General features: G+C 43.6%; 1 protein-coding gene across 3 annotated transcripts in view; it reads right to left on the bottom strand.

The window, feature by feature from the left end:
• The window catches only part of SLC27A2 (solute carrier family 27 member 2), a 56,197-nt gene extending 37,091 nt beyond the window's left edge, over positions 1–19,106 (bottom strand). For 2 of the 3 annotated variants that reach the window (XM_080646032.1, XM_080646034.1), the window contains exons 1-3: positions 18,367–19,106; positions 10,414–10,623; positions 876–1,034 (exon numbers count right to left, since the gene is read on the bottom strand). In XM_080646032.1, coding sequence (XP_080502158.1) covers positions 876–1,034; positions 10,414–10,623; positions 18,367–18,844 — 847 coding nt within the window. In that variant the 5' untranslated portion in view covers positions 18,845–19,106. The remainder of the gene's footprint in view (positions 1–875; positions 1,035–10,413; positions 10,624–18,366) is intronic. The other variant, XM_080646033.1, reaches the window with a different exon arrangement.
• Between the last annotated feature and the right edge of the window lie 3,797 nt (positions 19,107–22,903).

The raw sequence follows: 22,903 nt of genomic DNA on the forward strand, positions 1-22,903 counted from the left end.
GTATACACATATATAATTATTTATAATAAAATAACATGGTGAGAAAAATTTAAGGTTTTTAGCTTAGAGCATTAGAGATGGTTTCCTGAAAGAGGAGGACACAAGACAGAGCCTTAATGTAAGAAAGATTAGCATCAATCCAACTGAAAGAAGAGAGGGTGGCAACTCTGTTTGGATTGGTAACGTTTGAGAAGGAAAGAGAAGATGTGACAAGCCAAGTATTCTGACCAGAGCTGAGGAGTTGTAGGAGTAGGGAAGAATAAAGTAGAATGGGAACAACTGAAGGAAAAGTTTAAATGAGATGCTGATAGAGACCAACATGCAGATTTCTAAAAATGGAAATGATGGCAGAGAATTATTTATGGAATGTAAGAATCAAGTGTTTGCCTTGGCTGCTGTGGCTCAGTTGGTCAGGTGTCATCCCATTCATGGAAAGGCTGCTGGTTCGATTCCTAGTCAGGGTACATGCTTGGGTTGCGGGCTCAATCCCTTGTAAGAGGTGTGCAGGAGGCAGCTGAATGATCACTCTTGGAATATTTGATATTCCTCTCCCGCCCCCCCCCCCAACCCTCTCTCTCTAAAAAAATAGTAAAATAAAAAGAATCAAGTGTTTTGACCTGGATAAAGGCATCAAATATTTTTAGAAAGTTTTTTCCTTGACATACTGAACAATTATAGCATTATACTATTAGATAAGCAGGCATGAAAAAAATAGAAATTATTTAAATACCTGCTTGCCATGTGTGAGTCAAATAGCTTTGTTATCAACACCTTCCTACCACACAGGAGAGTAGCCAAATTTTGAATTACTTTTTCTTATGAGTAGATGTGAATGTATACTGACCTCCATTGCCTTGTTGAGAGAAAAAGCTTACCAGCCACAATGCATCCATTTAAGCCAATCATAAGCGCAGCGCTGTGGTATAAGGGCAGAGTGGTATAGATGATATCATCTTTCTTAACCCTGCTTATAAGACTGAGGCCAATTCCATACCATAAGCGATGATGATTGATCGTTGCAGCTTTTGGGAGACCTTTGTAAAGATACAAGAGTAGGTCTGAGTGAGCCAAGACCAGCCATTCACAGACACGTGGTCTGGGAGAGAGATCTGGCTTAAGATTCATTGTGGGGCGATTAGAGAATTGCAGATTGAAGGGCCATAATCAGTTAGACCAGGAGTCGGCAAATTTTTCCATGAAGGACTAGACCAGGGGTGGGCAAACTTTTTGACTCGAGGGCCACAATGGGTTCTTAACCTGGACCGGAGGGCCGGAACAAAAGCATGGATGGAGTGTTTGTGTGAACTAATATAAATTCAAAGTAAACATCATTACATAAAAGGGTACGGTCTTTTTTTTTTTTTATTTCAATAGTTTTATTCATTTCAAACATTTTAACAAGATGAATGTAAACACTAATTATTATAATTTGAAACTTCAAAAAATGGAGGAATCATAGCACAATAACATACACAATAACATACATTGAAGATGGCACAATAACATACATTGAAGATGGCAAAGGCAAAATAAAATTGCCTAACAAAGGAAAGGTACAAAAGCCTTTCAAATTAAACTTAAATATAATAAAATAATTTAAAACTAAAACAAACAGAAAAGAACAAAATGTGTAAACAGTAAATTAAACATTTTCTTTAGTGCAACTTCCAAATAATGGCCGGGACGTAGATGTAGATGGCAATGTAGACTGGGTTGAAAGGTTTTTGGTCTTTAAAACATCAACTTCAGTGGGAACAAGTGTTGTTGGTCTCCTTTTTAGCTAATGCTCTGATACTGTGCTCTCCAGGGGCGTGTCTCCCTACATCTCCACGATAACGTGTCTACGCATTCCCAGGGTGATGTCCGCAGGCATTACAAGGAGCCTCTGGAAGATTGAGAGGTTGTTCCTTCTACTGAATGGGCGGATATGAATCCGCCCACTCAGAAGAAGGAGCTGCGGCCGTGTTTCCCGACGTTGCCACGTTAACACTGCTGCTGGTGAAGGAGTGGAGGGGAGAGCAAGAGAACCCTCCGCTCTTTCGGCTCCGCGGGCCGGATAGAACAGCCAAACGGGCCGGATCCGGCCCGTGGGCCGTAGTTTGCCCACAGCTGGACTAGACAGTAAATGTTTTAGGCTTTGCACAGTCATACAGTCTCTGTTGAAACTACTCAACTCTGTTCCTATATTGTAGCCGATAGCAACCAAACAATAAAGCAGCGATTTTTCAACCTTTTTCATCTCATGGCACACCTAAACTAATTACTAAAATTCCGCAGCACAAAAAACAAACATATTTTTTGCCAACCTGACAAAAAAATTAGGTATAATTTTGATTCATTCACACTGGATGGCTATTGTGTTGGCTGTTATCATTTTTTAATTTGACAATCTAAGGGAAAAGAGGTCAGTGCCCCTGTCTAAATAGTCAGGTATTGCATGTTTTAAAAATTCTTGCGGCACACCAGTTGAAAATCGCTGACATAAAGGAATGAATGTGGCTATGTTCCAATACAACTATTTACAAAAACAGGTCTGTGTGCGGAGGTGGGGGCTATATTTGGCCCACAGGCCAGACTTTGCTGACCCCTGTATGACATGGTTATTACTGTAGTAACGTTAAGAGAAAGGAAGAAATGGCTATTCCATTTCTGCTCTATGTCTACCACCTTACAGAGTATTTTCAAAATTTCATTTAATTCTCATAATTAATGAGATAAGTAGAATTATGTTCTCTAATCCGCAGATTAGAAGGCTGTGATTAAGAGAGTAAATAGCCCATCCATCCCATCACCTTCCTTCATAACTACTTTTATGATTTCTTATATACTCTTCTAGAGTTTCTTTATGTACATTACACATATATATGAAATTATGAACATTTGCTCATATGTTCTTGCCCTTTCTTCCATTTAAAAAATAAAAACACTCTTCAGCACTTTTCCTTACACTTAACAATGCATCTTGGAGATCTGTCCACATTTGTACATAGAAATTTCCCTTATTTATTCATTCATTTATTCTCTCTCAGTTGCATCAAGTCCTTTGTATGTGTATATTATATTTTGTCCACACCATTTTGCTATTTTAAATGTGCTGCAGTAAATAACCTGGTCCACATGGCAGTTCACACTATGAATGATACCATGTCTGTAGGATACATTTGCTGAAGTGAGATTGTGGGGTCAAAAGACATGCCTTTGTAATATTGATAGGTACTGACACAGTGCCAGTTGTAAGGTCGGTCCCTATTTTTCCTCCCATCAGCAATATATGAATGTACATGCTTCCTCACAGCCTTGCCAAGGTGTGCTCTCAAATGGGAGAATTTTTGCAAGCCTGAAAGGTGAAAATTGATATCTCAGTGTAGTTTTAGTATACTAGACTAAGTACATTTGTATATTCTTTTTTTAAATAAATCTTCATTGTTCAGATTATTACAGGTGTTCCTCTCCCCCCCCCCATAGCTCCCCTCCACCTGATTCCCCACCCCACCCCATGCCCTTACCCCCCGCCACTGTCTTCATCCATAGGTATAAGATAGGTGTAAGATTTTTGTCCAATCTCTTCCTGCACCCCTCACACCCTCTTCCCCCTGAGAATTGTCAGTCCACTCCCTTTCTATGTCTCTGATTCTATTATATTCACCAGTCCATTCTGTTCTTCAGATTTTTTATTCACTTGATTTTTAGATTCACTTGTTGGTAGGTATGTATTTGATGTCGTTTTGTTGTTCATAATTTTTATCTTTACTTTTTCTTCTTCTTCCTCTTCTTAAAGAATACCCTTCAGCATTTCATGTAATCCTGGTTTGGTGGTGATGAACTCCTTTAGCTTTTTCTTGTCTGTGAAGCTCTTTATCTGACCTTCAACTCTAAATGATAGCTATGCTGGGTAGAGTAATCTTGGTTGTAGGTTCTTGCTATTCATCACTTTGAATATTTCTTGCCACTCCCTTCTGGCCCGCATAGTTTCTGCCGAGAAATCAGCTGACAGTCGTATGGGTGCTCCCTTGTAGGTAACAAACTGTTTTTCTCTTGCTGCTTTCAAGATTCTCTCTATCTTTTGCCCTTGGCATTTTAATTATGATGTGTTTTGGTGTGGTCCTCTTTGGATTCCTCTTGTACGGGGTTCTGTGCGCTTCCTGGACTTGTAAGTCTATTTCTTTCACCAGGTAGGGAAAGTTTTCTGTCATTATTTCTTCAAATAGGTTTTCAATATTTTGCTCTCTGTCTTCTTCTGGCACCCCAAACATTCGGATGTTGGTATGCTTAAAGTTGTCCCAGAGGCTCCTTACACTATCTTCATATTTTTGGATTCTTTTTTCTTTTTGTCTTTCTGGTTGGGTATTTTTTGTTTTCTCATATTTCAGATCATTGGTTTGATTCTTGGGGTACGTTGATCTACAGTTGAGTTTCTGTATATTCTTTATTTTAGACAGTGTATGCTTAATTTCTGACTGGTCCTTTTCCATTTTTTTGGCATTCTCATTAAGGTCCTTGAAGGTCTCACTAAGCTCCTCGGAGGTCTCATCAAGTTTCTCAGCGGTTTTTAGAAGATTCTTGAGTAACCTTATAAATGTGGTTCTGAACTCTATGTCGTCCATTAGTTTGCTTTCCTCCATTTCTTTCATTCGTGACATGTTTCTTTGTCTCCGCATTTTGCTACTTCCCTGTGTTGATGGAGTGGCTTTGTGTGCTAGGTGACCTATAGGGGCCAGTAGCTCAGCCTCCCCAATCACCTGAGGTGGACGCTCTTGGTACACCCCTTTGTGGGCTGAGTGCAAAGTCTTGGTGTAGTTAAGCCTTGATTGATGTTGGTACACTGGGAGGAATTGACCTCCAGGCCAATTGGCTGTGAGGACCTGCTGTGTCTATAATGGAAGAACTGCTGCGCTGGAGACACGCTTATAGTGCAGGACTTGTGTCTGTGGGGCTTTGGTGCTCACTGAGTCTGCCTCTTGAATGTGTCACTTATGGATGTGAGGAGTTGAAATCTGGTGTTTCACACTGACCACTAGGTACATTGGCTTCTGGATCTCCAATGGGGTGCAGGTCAGCTACTGTCTGAGGCCACCCAGCAGGCGCTACAGCGAGAACTACAGTTTTCTCCTCTTTGCTTGGGGTTTGGAGGTTTTGGAGCTGTCTGACCCAGGCTGCAAGTTTGCTAGGTTAAGCTGCGATAGGGCAGGCCATTCATATGCTAAAGCCGCTGCTTGGAGCTTGGGTGGGTTTGTAGGTTGTGCGGGGCGGGGTCTCAGGGCATCACTAGGCTAGGGCGTGGCAAACAGCGATGGCTGCCAGTAAGCCAGCTCTGCGTCTCCGACCGCGTCCCCGTGTCCCGCGCCCCAGCGCAGTAAACAATTATTCCTGCGCACAGCCCTGCAAGCAAGCCACCCTCACTTTCCGACCCGATGGCAGACAGTCCAGCTTCTCCCCGTAGGAGTTTGGGTCCCCCGTGTCTCCCCAGAAACTGGAGTTCGGAGTAATCGGGAGCTTGTCTCCCTTTGGGTTGAAAAAATAGCAGCGCTCCCGGTCGCCTGCCGCCAGCCCGATTCGCGCACCTCCGTACCTCAGCTTTTCAGCACTTGTGCACGTCTCAATGCTCTTTTCTCTTTCCTTCTAGTTGTAGAACTTCCACTCAGCCAGCTTTCCTGTGGTTCTGGGTGATAGACGTTTTGTCTTTTAGTTGTAGTTTTGAAACTGTTGTGCGAGGCAGCAGTTTAGGTGTTTACCTACGCCACCATCTTGGATCCTCCTCACATTTGTATATTCTTAACTACAATTTATGTAAGTTTTTTGTAAGACCTTATTGAAAGGATATGCTTATATTGTTTCCTATGGAAGGTCAACTTAATTGAGGAGGGTGTGAAGGTCTTACTAAGGGGCTGAGCTAGAGTTTAAGACCTAAGTGAGTCAATTGGCTGTGTGAAGAGAAATGCAGTTCTCTGTACACTCAGACCCTTTAGTACTTGATGGTACCTTTGCCAGGTATCGCCTAAAGAACAGCAAACTACCATAATTATAAACACAATTCAAAATTCATTTTCTCTCTGGCATTGTGTTAGTATTTAATGCCCCATTTTAAGAAATACTAAAATTAAGAAATAGAAGAAAACATCAATAAGCCCATTGTATTCACCATGGAAAAAGAATCTTCTGAATAATAAAGCTCTGAATTATATATAGATATGCATAGCCTTTGCTGCTTTGAAGTACTTTCAGAAACTTTCCTAAGATTTTTTTATTTTTTATTATTTATTTATTTTAATTTAATAAATCTTTATTTTTCAGATTATTACAATTGTTCCTCTTTTTCCCCCCATAGCTCCCCTCCACCTGGTTCCCTCCCCACCCTCTGCCCTTACCTCCCCTGCACTGTCCTCATCCATAGGTGTACGATTTTTGTCCAGTCTCTTCCTGCACCTCCCACACACTTTTCTCCCCAAGAATTGTCAGTCCACTCCCTTTCTATGTCCCTGATTCTATTATATTCACCAGTCCATTCTGTTCTTCAGATTTTTTATTCACTTGATTTTTAGATTCACTTGTTGATAGATATGTATTTGTTGTTCATAATTTTTTATCTTTACCTTTTTCTTCTTCTTCTCTTCTTAAAGAATACCTTTCAGCATTTCATATAATACTGGTTTGGTGGTGATGAACTCCTTTAACTTTTTCTTATCTGTGAAGCTCTTTATCTGTCCTTCAATCCTGAATGATAGCTTTGCTGGGTAGAGTAATCTTGGTTGTAGGTTCTTGCTATTCATCACTTTGAATATTTCTTGCCACTCTGGTCTGGCCTGCGTAGTTTCTGTTGAGAAATCAGCTGACAGTCGTATGGGTGCTCCCTTGTAGGTAACTAACTGTTTTTCTCTTGCTGCTTTTAATATTCTCTCTTTGTCTTTTGCTCTTGGCATTTTAATTATAATGTGTTTTGGTGTGGTCCTCTTTGGATTCCTTTTGTTTGGGGTTCTGTGTACTTTCTGGACTTGTAAGTCTATTTCTTTCACCAGGTGGGAGAAGTTTTCTGTCATTATTTCTTCAAATAGGTTTTCAGTATCTTGCTCTCTCTCTTCTTCTGGCACCCCCATAATTCGGATGTTGGTACGCTTGAAGTTGTCCCAGAGGCTCCTTACACTATCTTCATATTTTTTTGGATTCTTTTTTTCTTTTTGCTTTTCCGGTTGAGTGTTTTTTGCTTCTTTGTATTTGAAATCTTTGACTTGATTCTTGCGATCCTCTAGTCTGCTGTTAGATCTCTGTGTAATATTTTTTATTTCAGTCAGTGTATGTTTAATTTCTAGTTGGTCCTTTTTCATATCCTTGAGGGTCTTGCTAAATTTATCGGTCTTTTCTAGAAAATTCTTGAAAAACCTTATAACCGTGGTTTTGAACTCTATATCCAGTCGTTTGCTTTCCTCCATTTCTTTCATTTGTGATCTGTTTCTTTGTCTCTGCATTTTCACTGCTTCCCTGAGTTGATAGAGTGGCTTTGTGTGCTAGGTGCCTATAGGGCCCAGTGGCTCAGCCTCCCCAGTTACCTGAGGTGGACACTCTTGGTGCACCCCTTTGTGGGCTGTGTGCACAGTCTTGTTGTAGTTAAGCCTTGATTGTTGTCGGTATCACTGGGAGGAATTGACCTCCAGGCCAATTGGCTGTGAGGATCAGCTGTGTCTACGCTGAAAGAACTTCTGTGCTGGAGACACCCTTATGAGGCAAGATTTGCAAAAGCCTCTGTGCTCAGCTTGGATGGGGCAGAGTCTCAGGGCGGAGCAGACAGCATTGGTTTTACTGTCAGCCCTGCCCTAATAGGCCCCTGTGTCTCAATGTCCCGTGGTAATCGCTGCAAGTATCTCTGAGAGAAAGCCACCCTTGAGTTCCATCCGCTGCCAGACAGTCCAGTTTCTCCCTAAATGAGTCTGGGTCCCCAGAGTCTCACCCGGAACTGGAGTTCAGTGCATTCGGGAGCTTTTGTCTCCCTTCTGCTTGAGAAAGCCAGCCACATACTCTGTTGCCAGCCCTCTCCGCACATGCGCGCACCTCTGTACCTCTGCCTTCCACAGCTCCTCTGAGTCTCAGTGTGCTTTTCTCTTTTCTGACAGTCCAGTTTCACCCCGTATGAGTCTGGGTCCCCAGAGTCTCGCCCGGAACTGGAGTTCAGCGCAGTCGGGAGCTTTTGTCTTCTTCCCGCTTGAGAAAGCCAGCCGCGCACTCAGTTGCCAGTCCTCTCCATGCGCGCATCTCAGTACCTCTGCCTCCTGCAGCTTCTCTGAGTCTCAGTGTGCTTTTCTCTTTCCTTCTAGTTGTAGAATTTCCACTCAGCCAGCCTTCCTGTGGTTCTGGATGATGTCTGTTTTGTCTTTTAGTTGTAGTTTTGAAATTGTTGTGCGAGGCAGCAGTTTAGGTGTTTACCTATGCCGCCATCTTGGTTTCTCGTAATTTAAGATTTTTGTATTAATGAAGAATTAAGAGTGCTTGGTAACTATTATATAATTTTGTGCTAATGACTGCCTTTGGAGGAACACAGAAAACATTTTGTTCTCCAGTTGCTTAAGGGAGTTCTTTGAATTAATGTTTATAAGAGTAAAATTTTATTTAAAGACAAGAAGAAAAGTAAAATAAACACCAACCCAATTATCTTCCACATAAATATAAATTCTGAATTGTGGGATTAGCTAAGGAATGTGGATTCTTTTTTTCTTCCTAGAATGGGTTTTATTTTTGACAGCCCAAACCTGCACAGTGAAGATGTTCCATATTATCTATTTAGTATTAAGACTACCGTAGAACTCCCAGTCACTCACCAAGGGTTCATTAATTTCCCAAATCGGAGTTTACAATTTAATTTTTCCATTCTCTGAAGAATTGAGGACAAAGTCTCATATGTTAAGGTAGAGTCTGTATGTAGTAGAAGCATTTGGTTAACTATTCAGCCTACCATTTGGTTGGCAATGTAGTATATAACTTTTAGGAATAACAATAATATACATCTTAAGAGTTGTGGGAGAACTGTATGAACAAATGCAATAAAGCTCCTAGGAGCACACCTAGTACATCCTACTCTTAATATTTATTGCCCATTCCATATAGCAGTGCTCCAATAACACTGTTAATTGGCAGTGTTTTTTCTTAGTGGCTCATAAAGATAAAGGTGCAGCATCCTAATGTGATGAAATACAGTATTTTAGGCCCTGAGTTGAGAGCCATCCTACACCCACAGCAGCAAACAGCTTCCACTCAGTGTTGCATGGGAAGATAGTAGTCAAATCATTTATATAAATACTAGAGGCCTGGTGCAGGAATTTGTGCACCAGTGGGGTCCCTCGGCCAGGCCTGCAGGATTGGGCTGAAACCAGCTCTCCGACATCCCCTGAGGGGCGCAGGCCAGGCCAAGGGACCCCACCGGTGCACAATCGGGGCGGGGAGGGACGCAGGAGGTTGGCCAGCTGGGGAGGGACTGTGGGAGGGCTCCAGGGCATGTCTGGCCTGTCTTGCTCAATCCTGATTGGCCAGACCCCAGCAGCAAGCTAACCTACCTGTTGGAGCATCTGTCCCCTGTTGGTCAGTGCATGTCATAGCAAGTGGTTGAGCGGCCTGAGTATATCATTAGCATATTATGCTTTGATTGGTTGAATGGCCGACCAGAGGACCCAACACTTAGCACATTAGGCTTTTATTATATAGGATGACTCCATTATTGGCCTATAGTTTTCTCTGGTGATCCATTTATAATTGGTTATACATTACATATGGACTCTGACTATAATCAAAATACAACAATCACTTAAAAAAATTCCCCAAGCCTACTCAGTGCCAAATTGATCCATCATCACAACTATTTTGGTAAACTTCTTTATTCTTCTACATACCAACAAGGGGGAAATATACGTAGCTTGGAGAAAGTCAAATGGGATCATGTGCTATGAGATAATATCAGTTTTCACAGACAAAGAGCTAAATCCCCCAGAGAAAGATAAATATCATATGATCTCACTCATTTGTGGAATATAATGAACAACAAAAACTGATGAACAAAAATAGAACCAGAGTCATAGAAGCATTGAACAGACTGTCCAACCTATGAGGCAAGGTGGGGGGAGGGGGTAAGAGATCAACCAAAGGACTTGAATGCATGCATATGAGCATGACCAATGGACACAGATGGGGGAGGGGGAGTGGTGAGGGCATGTGCTAGAGGGGTGGGGGCAGCCAGGGAGCGGTCAATGGTGGAAAAGGAGACTTATGTAATACTTTAAACAATAAAGAACTTAATAAAAAAAGAAGAGCTAAATCCCCTGAAGTATTAGTTATTTGATAACTTTTGTCAAAGAGACCATTTGAAAACCTAACCCACCACTGAACTCCTTCTTCAGGGTAGGTCCATTTCTTTTAGAATCCTGTCTTTATTTTTACCTGTGGTTCCAGAAGTATAAATGTATAAGGCAGGCGTGGAGAACGTGACTTCAGACCTCCAGGACTCTGGGATAGGTTCGGTTGATACTTCATCCACTTTGTCGAGGAAAGAGTCAACCCCGTCTGTGTTGGAAGTTCTGCTCACATAATAGATGGACACATCATCTTTCTTCAGGCTTGGCAGCACCTCTTCAACAGCTGCTTGTAGTTCTTAATAAGAAAAAAATCCAAACAAATTAAATTAGCCATTAAAGTTCTATTGGTGCAACAGGTGAGAGGGTTAACTTGAAATGCAGGCAGTTAGGGCAGTGTTCCAGAGGAAAACAAAGGCAGGTGGAACATAGGCAGGGGCAGACACGGCAGTTTGAACAGCCTAACCACAGGAACCAACCAAGCAGAAATAATAAAATGCTTCTGGACTCAAAGTGGGAGGCATGGGAAACCAAGGAAGGGTCTGCAGTAAACAAGGTGTACGAACGCACAGAAACAGAAAAAGTTCTGCAAAGGAACAGAGGAAGAACGCATAGAAACAGGGAAAGTTTAGGTCTGTTGCTGGGCAAGAACAATCGAGGGATCAATCAGGTGACGTCACAGTAGACATAGAAGCAGGCTTGTAGCACATCTATACCCCTGGACTACAAGGCTTTAAGGGGCAACCCATTATTGGCTCCCCGTCCCCTTGCGGGGAGTCTGAATCTGTTTATAATACATTTTCCACACTTTTGCTTAAATCTTCTGGTCCGCGTAGCTCATTCTCCAGCGTCTCGTTTCCACAGGTAGTTCAGGTTTTCACAGGCTTCACGGAAATTTTATTTTCAGCATATAATTTTTGTTAAAATGTGTAGACATGACAAGTAATGCTTAGCGTTAACATCACAAGGTTCTGATATTTGAGGGAAGGTTGGGTTTTAGTGGTTTTTCTTAAGCAGCAAATGGTTGATTAAAATCTATACAAACAAATGAACATATGGGTAAACACCAATATATATAAGTGCATATATTGGCATACATCTCAAATAAATTTAGTTATTCCCAATATGTGCCCCACAGGATCAGAGGTGAAAAAGGAAAGAGAAGAGAAATGAAAATAAGGGAGCCATGCTAAGTAACAAAGATGATGGAAGTTGACTTTTTTTTTTTTTTTTAAAAACACATCAGTAACAGGAAGTTCCATTAGGAAGCTTCAGCTGATGGGAGAAATAAGCTCCAAAGTTCACAGGCACATCCTCTGGTTTGAGAAAAACAACGATTAGCATGTTTTCACCCTGGTCACAATACAAGAGTGGATTATTAAAATCATTTAAAGTGATCAGTATTGCCTTAGCTGGTTTGGCTCAGCCAGCGGACCAAAGGGTTCCGGGTTTGAGTCCGGTCAAGGGCACATACCTTGGTGGCAGGCTCCTTCCAGGCCCGGGCCCTGGTCGGGGCTGGTGCAGGAGGCAACCAATGTGTTTCTCTCTGTCTTTCCCTCTCTCTTCCACTCTCCCTAGAAATCAATGGAAAAAGATCCTTGAGTGAGGATTACCAAAAAAAAAAAAAAAAAAAAAAAGGAAAAAAGTGACTAGTATTTTTAAAATTACTAGTAAAATAGAATGAAATAGAAATTTTCAGAGAAGGTCATGCATAGTAAAAGATGGGCATTGTTTTTTAAAGGTTTTGCTTCAGTTATGTGGGTGTTTGGGTACTGGATCACACATAAATGTATTTTTTACTGTGGGTCAAGGTAAAAAAATTTTAGATACCGATTTAATATGCAAACCACATTTTGGATTTCTGTGCTCTTAAACCATAAGATGAGATGGCCTTTAAGCTTACTTATCTTGAACTGTGACAACTGCAGTGAATATTAATGGGAAGGTGACTCAATATCCCAGGGAATTGCCTTGGGGAGGCTCTGCCTACGTCATCTTATACGCTTTGTTTTTCAGGTGTTTGTGAACCAGAGACCTCTCAGTGCATGGGAGGATGCTCACCAACTGAGTCACACGGACCAGGGCGGATGCATTTAAATTCTTTAAAAAACATTTTAATCAGACTCATGGACCTGAGAAAATAAATCAAATAGTACAAAAGGGTTCATAATGAAAGTCAACAGGCTTTTACTTCGTCCCCCCTCAAAACAAAACCTTTTTTAAGCTGTTTCTTCTGGCAATCAACTCTTCATCACCAAGTAATGTACTTTTCCTGCTACCTCTTGAACTATTCATTTTCATCCCTACCCCCATTTTACCCATGTCCACTCACAACAGCTCACTTTATGCTATGTTGTCTAGGTTAATGGTATTTACATCTATTTTGAGACCATAATTCTGTCTTCCGAGCTTTGTCTATGGGTTGGCTCTAGAAGCTAAAAACCATAATCTGAATCGACAAGATTATGACTCTGTAAACATTATTCACACTATAGTCACATTTCCACTTACATGTGGAATCTAATGAACAAAATAAATTAACAAACAAAATAGAAACAGACTCATAGGTACAGAGAACAAACTGACAGCTATCAGAGCCGAGGGAGGTTGGGGACTGGGTGAAAAAAGTGAAGGGATTAAGCAAAAAACACACCAACAACCTCAGACTCAGACAACAGTATGGTGATTACCAGAGGGAAAGGGGGAGAGGGAAGGTAGAAGAGACTAAAGCGGAGATAAATGGTGATGGAAGGAGGTTTGACTTGGGGTGGTAAATACACAATACAATATACAGATAATGTATTACAGAAGTTTACACCTGAAACCTATATATTTTTATTAAGTAATGTCACTCCAATTAAAAAAAGAAAAAGAAAAAAAGGCCCTAGCTGGTTTGGCTCAGTGGATAGAGTGTCAGCCTGTGGACTGAAAGGTCTCAGATTCAATTCTGGTCAAGGGCACATGCCCTGGTTGTGGGCTCAATCCCCAGTGGGGGCATGCAGAAGGCAGCTAATCAATGATTCTCTCTCATCACTGATATTTCTCTCTCTCCCTTCCTCTCTGAAATCAATAAAATATATTAAAAAGAAAAAGAAAAAGAAAAAAAAGTATTCCCAGTTATGCTAGCAAAGTGCTAGTTTGTTTTTTAATAGAAATGTACTACCACCCCCTTTTAAGGAGGCTAAGAAGAAAATTTGAGAGAACATGTTTAAGCTAGCTGTCCATTCAGAACTTGGGCTACCTGGCTGGGACCCCAGACCTAGAATACACTACTTATTTGATGTCTGTGTTTCTGTCCCCCACCATCCCTACACTATGATTCCAGCGCACCCCGAGCTCATCATTAGTTTCCTCTCTGGCAACGAGACCCGAGAAAGAAAGAGCACCTCTCTCCTACACCCACTACCAGATGTAAACTGGGATATAAACAAGTCTTTGGTAGGGTGAGTCTGGGCCTGGGGGAGATTGTGTCTAAATGGATTTTCTCAAATCAGGATATATGTGATTTGTTTTACATCGTTTTTTTTATGCCCTCTTGCCCAAAGCTTCAGAGAAGAGAGTCTGTTACATTCAACTAGAAAGGCACAACTCAATGCAACATTTACTGAGTGACTATTGCCTGGCAGTATGGCTCAGTGGTTGTATTATGTGCTAGATATATGAGAGAATTCTATGTCCTTGAGACAATCAAAGAGAATTAAAGCTACTCATCAAAGTTACTCCTTGGGCAACCCAGAGAGATAACAGGAGTGGAGATAAGATTATATCTATGCCCTGATCCTTGGCTAACATTGACCCTGGAAAATGATCTCTTTCCATCAAAGTTAGGCCACTGCTGTTGGCCATTCCTTGAATTCTCTGAGTCCCTATTTTCTCAACAGTGGAATCTCGTCAGTAAACAGCTTAAAAAATTACCATTATTTAAGTCAGCCTGCTCTTGTCCTTACATAGTAAAATTCTTTAAGGAAGGATCTCACTGTGCTACTGAACTGATGAGAACCGCCTCTTGGGCTCCTCTTGCCTGAAATGCCCCCCTCCCCAACTGCACTTGCTCAGCTCAGTTGTCACCCTCTGCTCTCCCCCCCCCCCCCCACATTGCACTTTGGAGCTCCTGCAGCCTACTTATCACATTCTCCTGGATGTCACAATCAGATGTGTAGGTGGCTTAGTTTTTTTGTTGGACAGTAAGATCCTTGAACTAATTCATTTTCTTAACTTTTCATCCCACTCTGGCAACCAGCTTGTACTTTGTGGGGACTCTCTAAATGCTTCTTGATTTGAAGTTAAATTGTTGTGCCATCTGCTTTTCTTAATCTAACCTCAAAAGTTTGTATGACAAGACTTCTCCTTGGTCCTGACACTAGTTTTATAATGAAGTCCTCCCGTTTTAGAACTTACAATGACGCAATACCTTTGAAAAAAGTTGGAAGCATTTTCTTTTATCACATTGCTTAAAGGTCTAATTTTGTTTTTCACAACCTTAAAATCCAGGTCAAAGGTAACCTGGAACGTTTTATAACCTCTCTGGACCCGAGTCTTACAACAGGAAGCATCTTTAACTGTTACTAAAGCCTTGTACAAGAGTAGAGGCCACACTGTGGGAGCCTTGCATGGCTATATTCAGACCGTGGAGACCTTGCCAGTAAACTGATGGGAGACCTGGGTTACCCCTCTAGTAGGAGAGCTAGCTTAGGATAGTATAAGTGGAAACAAAGCAAATTGAGCATTATTGTTCTGGTCATTTTACATGGAGAGTATAATAAAATTATACTAAACTCTCTTTTGGATGGTTTCACAAAATATCCTATGTCGTATGAAATTAATTATATAACTATATAATTATAATTAATTAATTCTTGTGTTTCTCATATTCCATGTTTGGGAAGTTGCTTGAAAAACTGCCAGACCAACAAGTTGGCTTCTATCAGCAAAGCTAACACAGATTCAAATAGGTGAAGGCAATTGTTTCCATGTAATTATTTACACCATAGCCTGCCACGGAGAAGGATCCTGAAATGTACTACAGAGGGAAGATGATATTCTCTGGGAGACGGGGGCTTCTGTTTGATTCGGGGAAGTGTTTGTGAATCTTTGACTTTTGGGAAATAGAGAAAATCTGAAGAAATAACTGGGCACTGAAATTCCTGATAGTGCAGACTCAAACCCTATTGAATTGTCACCATGCCAACACGTAGTTCTAAAACCCCTCACCTTTATGTACCATGTTCAGATGGTATAACAGGATAAGTGCCCTGGAAGTGAGAAAGAAAATTGGGTTCTGTCCCTAGCTCTGTTGCTAACTAGCCATGCGACTCCAGGCTAGTGATATCACCCCTCTGGGAAGTTGCTCAGCTATGAATCAAGTGGAAATTAGACTAATCATTTCTCAAAGTCTAATCCTCAGACCATTTGCTTCAAAATTATCTGAGGATGGGGTGGGGCTTGTTATAAACATACACATCCCTGGGTCCCACCACAGTTCTTCCGATCAGTGCTTTTTGGGGATTGGAGTTCAGGAATCCATTTTTCAAAATAATTTAGCTTCCCAGGTGATTCTTATGCTCATTAAAATTTCTTTTTTAGTTTTTTTTTTTTTTTTTTTTTTTTACTGAAGTATAACACACTCACTGAAGTTGGAGGATTACAGGATTAGAGTATCTGTAAGATTCCTTCCAACTTGAAAGAATTCTAAGAATCTGTCAATTCGACACATTTACACATGGGCACATTTACTCAGCATTGCAACTTTGGACTCGGTGCGCTCTTTGCAGGAACTGATTCTGGTCAGAGTGTAATTCTGCACGATGTGCCATAGTCCCTCAGTGATTTGGAAAAACTGAATGTTTTGCAAATGTGTGGCCTCTCTCAAAGGTCAGTTTACTGCTAGAAAATGCCATGGGTCCACTGGAAAGCTTGGCTCAAGTATGATCTAAATGTTGGAATTTCATTATATTCTCCATGTAAAATGACCCAAACAATAATGCTCAACGGCAGAGGACTGCTGTCTGGGTGGAGATGGAGCTATCTGGTTGTATTGTTGACCTGAAATTCAGAACCAAATTTTATTATGGTCATTTAAACCCAAGTTCTTTGTTTACAAAACTCCCAGTCCTTGGCCTTCCTCACAGGGGGCCTGGGATATAGTCATGTGCTGCATGATAATGGTTTGGTGAATGATGAAACGGATATACAACAGTGGTATACTAGACAGCCTAGGTGTGTAGTAGGCTATACTATCTAGGTTTGTGCACTTTATGATGCTGGCACAGTGACAAATTGCCTTACAATGCATTTCTCAGAATGTATTCCCATCGTCACACAATGCCAGACAGTCCTGTGCAGTTTAATAGTATTTCAATTCCTCCTGAAGTGGTACAAAGATCACAGTGCTAAGAACTTCCCTCTGAATTGACTGGTAAAGTGATAGATTTAAGAGAGTCTTTCGATTAAATAGTGAAGTTGTCTCATTTTCCAGGCAACTAGAAACTATTGGGAGTTTTCTTTGAAAGGACCATGGCCTCCAAATAACTCCACTGCCTTTAAAACTGCTGCCCCGTCCCTGCTTTTAAACTTTTAGATAACACCTTCATTTTTGGGATCTATTATGCCGCATGAAACAGATGTGAAAATTTCCTGGTTTCTCACAAGTGAATAGATATCTCATCTTCCTGAAAGGCAAACTGCTTAGCTTGCCTCAGTTTCCTTGCTATGAAATGAAGGGGAGAGCAGACGGATGCTTGATCCCTTCCAGCTCTAATGCTGTACAGTCACGCAGAGGAAGGAACACGACCCAAGGGAAGTCATGGGCTCTGAAGTTGGATAGACCTAGGTTGGAATTTTGTTGTTGCTGTTAATCCTCACCTGAGGATATTTTTTTTCCATTGATTTTTAGAGAGAGAGAAACATCAATGTGAGACAGACACATCTATTGGGTTGCCTCCTCCACGCACCTCCATGGGGGGCAGGGATCAAGCCTGCAGCTGACATAGATGCCCTTGACCGGAATGGAACCCAAGACCCTTCAGTCTGTGGGCTGACACTCTAACCACTGAACAAACCAGTTAGGTCCCAGGTTGGAATTTTAAGCCTCATTTCCCTCAGCTCTATAACGGGGGTAATGCTAGGTTATCTCTCAGGGTAATTAATCAAAGCTTCCCAGAAAGGTGAGGCTCCCTGTTCCTCCAGGTCTTGCAGCCCGCACCTGGCTGGCCTCCTCTTACTAGCACAGTGAGAAGCCACTTCTGGTCCTTATTCATGTGCAGAGACAAGTTTTCTGGGAAGGGAAAACCAGCAGCCTGGGGGGTAGGGTAACAGGTTCTTGGTTTCTTCCTGGCCTGGTCACCACTGTAGCATGCAGTTACCATTTCAGGTCTTGTTGAAATATGGCAGGAGGTAACAACAGAACCAAAGGTCACTATCGCTATGGATGCCAAAGGGGCTCACCAGGGCACCGCAGCAGATCCCCAAAGTCTCCTCCTCGGGGATCCGTAGGGTCCCCTTTCTGCAGTGAGAATCCAGGGAGGCTAATAGTGCCTGGGAACTGGAAGCAGTCATTGCACAGGAAGAAACCAAGGGCCAGAGAGGGAAAGTGACTTTCCCACGATCACTCAGCCAATCAAGCGGCAGAGGCGAGAACAATTTTTTGGGGATCCACCGTTGTTCACAGTCACGATCCTCTACATTTGAACGCAGTCAGTCTTGTTTAAGAGCTTGGACTCTCATGGTGAACAGCCCTGCTTAACTGACCACTTCCTCCCAGCTCTTTGACTTGGGGTATGAGGCTTCACCTCTCTGGCCCCAGTGGCCTCACCTATAAAGTCTCATAGTAAACCCTAACTGTTGTGAGGATTAAAAGCAACACTGGATAGTGCTTGACACAGTGCCTTGGACAGTCAGCTTCCACGGATGGTTCTAATGATCATTACTTATCATTTCTACGAAGGGTTGCCACCCCCTCCCTCTACACCTCCAGATCCGATTTGATCCCCCACCCGCCACTCTGAGGAGCCCAATGCCAGGGCCGAGTGGGCCCGGGGCTCACCTGGCGAGGCCAGTAGCACCTTCGCTCCGCAGCACTGGAAACAGTGCAACAGGGACTTGGCGCGGATGTTGTAGTTGAGGCACGCCATGGCACAGCCCAGCTTGGCCAGCCCCAGCCACAGCCACACGAAGGCCGGCTCATTGCCCATGAAAACCGCCACGCAGTCTCCCTGGCGCAGGCCGAGGTGGTCGCGCAGCGCCCGCGCCACTTGGTTGCTGCGCCGGTCCACCTGCGCGTAGGTGAGCGTCTCGTCGCGGTAGAGCAGGAAAGGCTTGTGCGGGGTCTGGCGCGCCTTCTGCAGGAAGTCATGCAGGATGGTGCGCACCGGCCGCCGCCCCCCGTAGCTGCGCACCCGGCGGGCCAAGCCGGCCACATGCAGGAAGTAGTAGGTGTCCTGGAAGAGGTAGGGGCAGCAGAGATTCACCAGCAGCGGCAGGAGCAGCAGCCCCGCCAAGGCCGTGTAGATTGCGGGCAGCATGGCGGTGAAGGGGCCCCCTGTCCCCTCGAGGGCAGAGGGCGCGCTCCGGGCGTGCAGCGCGGCGGCGGGGGGTGCTCCTGATGGACGGCGGGCGGGCTGCGCGGGGGCGCGCGGCTAGGCTGCGGCGGAGGGCCTGGGCTGCCAGCACCTTCGCGGGCTCACGGGCAGGTGGAGTGGCGTGGGGGCCGCCTGAGGTTCCAGACGCGACCTGCCAGCTGAGCCCGCCCCCTCGTGGGAGAGCAGCCACCTGCGCTCCGGGCCCGCCCCCGTTGGCGTCCCTCAGGCTTAAGGCGGCTCCCTGGGGACTCAGACACCGCCCCGCCCGCCTCTGGACGTCTGGGGTGGCGGTGGTGGTGGCGGTGGCGGGCAAGACTGGACTCCTGCGTTGTGACCGAAGTACTTTATACCTGGGAGCCGCAGTTGCCTTATAAAAATGGTGATGACCCGGGGAGAGGTCAATGGGGTAAAAAGGAGACATATGTAATACTTTAAAAAAGAAAGAATTAAAAAAAATGGTGATAAGACACACTTAGTGGATGTTCAGGTTAGAGGAGATAATGCAGGCGTAGGGCTATCATTTATTGCTGCCATTAATAGAGTGCCTTATAGAGATGACTTATTTGTGATGCTCAGTTAAGCGCCCTATAAATACTAGCCAGTCCTAGTATTTATTAGCAGCAGGTAGCAGGTGCGCTGCCAAATCAGAATCCCATCTCTCCTTCCCGGTCCTGGGGGTTTTCAGCCTAGTCTCTCTTTGTTTCTCAGATTTGCTACGCTCACTTCTCCACTCCCGCCCAACCCCAGCCAAATTGCCAGGCTGTCTCCTGAGGCAAGAATTTCAAGGTAGAATAAAAGCGCCAGTGGTGGATAAGGGCAGGAGACTGTATTCCTAGTTGGCCCTCCTGGCCCAGTCAGCCCAAATTTAGGGTGAGGTAGTGCCATATTATGACAACTGAAATCAAGCCCCTGAGACGTCCTATATAATAAAAGCCTAATATGCTAGGTGTCCAGTCCTCTGGTTGGCCATTCAACCAATCGAAGTGTAATATGCTAATGGTATGCTAAGGCTCAATGGCTGGCTATGGCATGCACTGACCACCAGGGGGAAGATGCTCCAACCGGTAGCCTGGTAGGTGAGCTTGCTGCTGGGGTCTGGCCTATGGGGACTGAGCACGGTGGGCTGGACACACCCTGGAGTCCTCCCATGGTTCCTCCCTGCCCCGATTGTGCACTGGTGTGGTCCCTTGGCCTGGCCTGCACCCTCTCGCAATCCAGGACCCCTCAGGGGATGTTGGAGAGCCGGTTTCAGCCCAATCCCATAGGCCAGGCCAAGGGACCCCACTGATGCATGAATTCGTGCACTGGGCCTCTAGTATATATAAAAAATTCAAAATATTTTTATTGATTTCAGAGAGGAAGGGAGAGGGAGAGAGAGAGAGAAACATCAATGATGAGAGAGAATCATTAATTGGCGGCCTCCTGCACATCCCACACTGGGGATAGAGCCTGAAACCTAGGTATGTATGTGCCCTGGAATGGAACCATGACCTCCTGGTTATAGGTAGATGCTCAACTGCTGAGCCATGCCTGCAGCCCCCTGGGATATTTCAATTTGTTGTAATATTTTGTTCTGTTAAGTGAACCCCAATCCCCCTCACCCCTTTGAAGATTCTTAACTACTTTCAGCCCAATTCAACACACATTTACTACTTGGCTCTGTGAGAGAATGGTACAAAACAGAGGAAATTAAGTAAACATTGGCATTTCTCAAAAGCTATTTCTTTTAATGTGACCTTTTCTTTTAATTAGTGAATCCTTGCTGCTTGCTACAGAGGAGGGTCAGGATATGAGTAAAACAGTGTTTCATTTTCTTCCTCTCCTGTCTTCCTGCATTTATCTATTTTCTTTTTTTTTTTTTAAATCCTCACCTGAAGATATGTTTTCATTGATTTTTAGAGAGAGAGGAAAGAAGAGAAAGAGAGAGAGAAAAAGAGAAACATTGATGTGATCATTTGGCTCCATATGTGCCTGGACCAGGGAGCAAACCTGGAACCTTTTGGTGTACAGGACAATGCTCCAACCAACTGACCCACCCAGCCAGAGCTCATTCATCTTATTCTTATGAGATACAAGTAAGAATGCTTACTCCTGCCAGACACTCTGCTAGGGGCTTCCTGTTTATAATTTTGTCATCTAAAGGTGGCATTATGCTCACTTACAGACAGGGAAGGGACCCTTAGAGAGGTGAGCTAAGACAACTAGTACGAGATGGAACTGGTATCTATTTTTGAATTGGTATCTGTTTGGTTCCAAGCCCACTCATATATTGCCTTCCTATTCTCTAGGTTTCTATCCATGTTTTTCTATCCAAAATTTCCTTCAGCAAATTTTCTTTCACTATCTTGCCCTCCCCCATGTTTTTTTAAAAAATATATTTTGTTGATTTCAGAGAGGAAGGGAGAGGGAGAGAGAGAGAGAAACATTAATGATGAGAAATAATTGTTGATTGGCTGCTTCCACATGTCCCCTCCTGGGCATTGAGCCCATAACCTGGACATGTGCCCTTGACCAGAATCAAACCTTGGACCCTTCAAGTCGGACGTTTTATCCCCTGAGCCAAACCAGCTAGGGTCCCTCCCCCATGTTTTTACTCTCCTCTTTTTATTCCTGGGACCCGCTCAAGCAACTCTTTCTCTAGCTTTCCCCAACTCTTTCCTGGCAGATCCAGCTACCATCTAGTGACTGCTTGCATCATTTCTCTAGAGAGGAGTCGGTGGCCTTCCTTACCCCTGAGGAGAAGGCAGTAGTGTTGATCTAAGGAGGGCTCAGGACAGAAACCATTCTGGCTGGCACCTCTTCTTTCCTGGTGAAGCTCAGAGCCAGCCCTCCGTTTCCATCCCAATGCCACCCTTCATGGCTAGTCACTCCAAAAGCCTCTTAGATTCCTCTGGTCTCATCCTTAAATAGCTACACTGCAGAGTCTAGATTACTGCAAATGCTCACTTCTGCCTTATTCTGAGGGTCCCTTTAGCCTGTGCATCAGCAATTTTTCAGTAAAATAAAACAAGACTCAAACTGGCTTAAACAGAACAGGAATGAAAGCAGTAACCGCAGAGGCCAGAGATAGGACAGGCTTCAGGAGCCTTCATCTGTGGGGTAAGTGCTGAAACCTGGACCCAGTTTCTCTTTCACCATTTCTCTGTGTCACCACCTCCATTCTCATGTAGGCTGTCCATCATGACCTAAAGATGGTTGCCAACCACTTAAGGTTACATGTGTCCTATGTCAACTTCAGACAGAATGTAAATCTTTTAAAAAATATTTTTATTGATTTCAGAGAGGAAAGGAGCAGGAGAGAGAGATGGAACCATCAATGATGAGAGAGAATCATTGAACGGCTGCCTCCTGCAGGCCCCCAACTGGGGATCAAGCCTGCAACCTGGGCATGTGCCCTTGACCAGAATTGAACCTGGAACCCTTCAGTCTGCAGGCTGACTCTCTGTCCACAGAGCCAAACTGGCCAGGGCAAGAATCTTTTTTTTAAAGGAGTCATTATTATTATTATTATTTTTTAAAAAACTCATAACCCATGGACACAGACATAGTGTGGTGAAGGCGTGGAGCAGGAGGTGAGTGTGGGCTAGAAGGGGTTAATAGGGAAAATAAAGGTGACATATGTAATACTTTCAACAATAAAGATTAAGAAGAAAATCTTGGACTGGGCTATGTGCCCATTCTTGGACCAATCCTTGTGGCCTGGGGAAGAGAAATGCTGGTTACTTTAAGCCAGTCAGGGCTCACCCACGGACCTGGGAGTAGAGTCAATCACATACTAGTATTGTGAAGTGGAGACAGAGTCACAGATACAGAGAACAAACTGACAGCTGTCAGAGGGGAGAGTGTTGGGGGCTGGGTGAGAAGGGTGATGGGATTAAGTAAAGAAAAAAGATTCATGGAAAAGACAACAGTATGGTGATTGCTAGAAGGTGGGTGGGGGAGTGGGGGTTGAAGAAGGAAAAGAAGGGATAAATGGTGATGGAAGACTTGACTTGGGGTGGT

This window comes from Plecotus auritus (genome assembly GCF_963455305.1).
Source record: "Plecotus auritus genome assembly, chromosome: 1".
Taxonomy (NCBI): Eukaryota; Metazoa; Chordata; class Mammalia; order Chiroptera; family Vespertilionidae; genus Plecotus; species Plecotus auritus.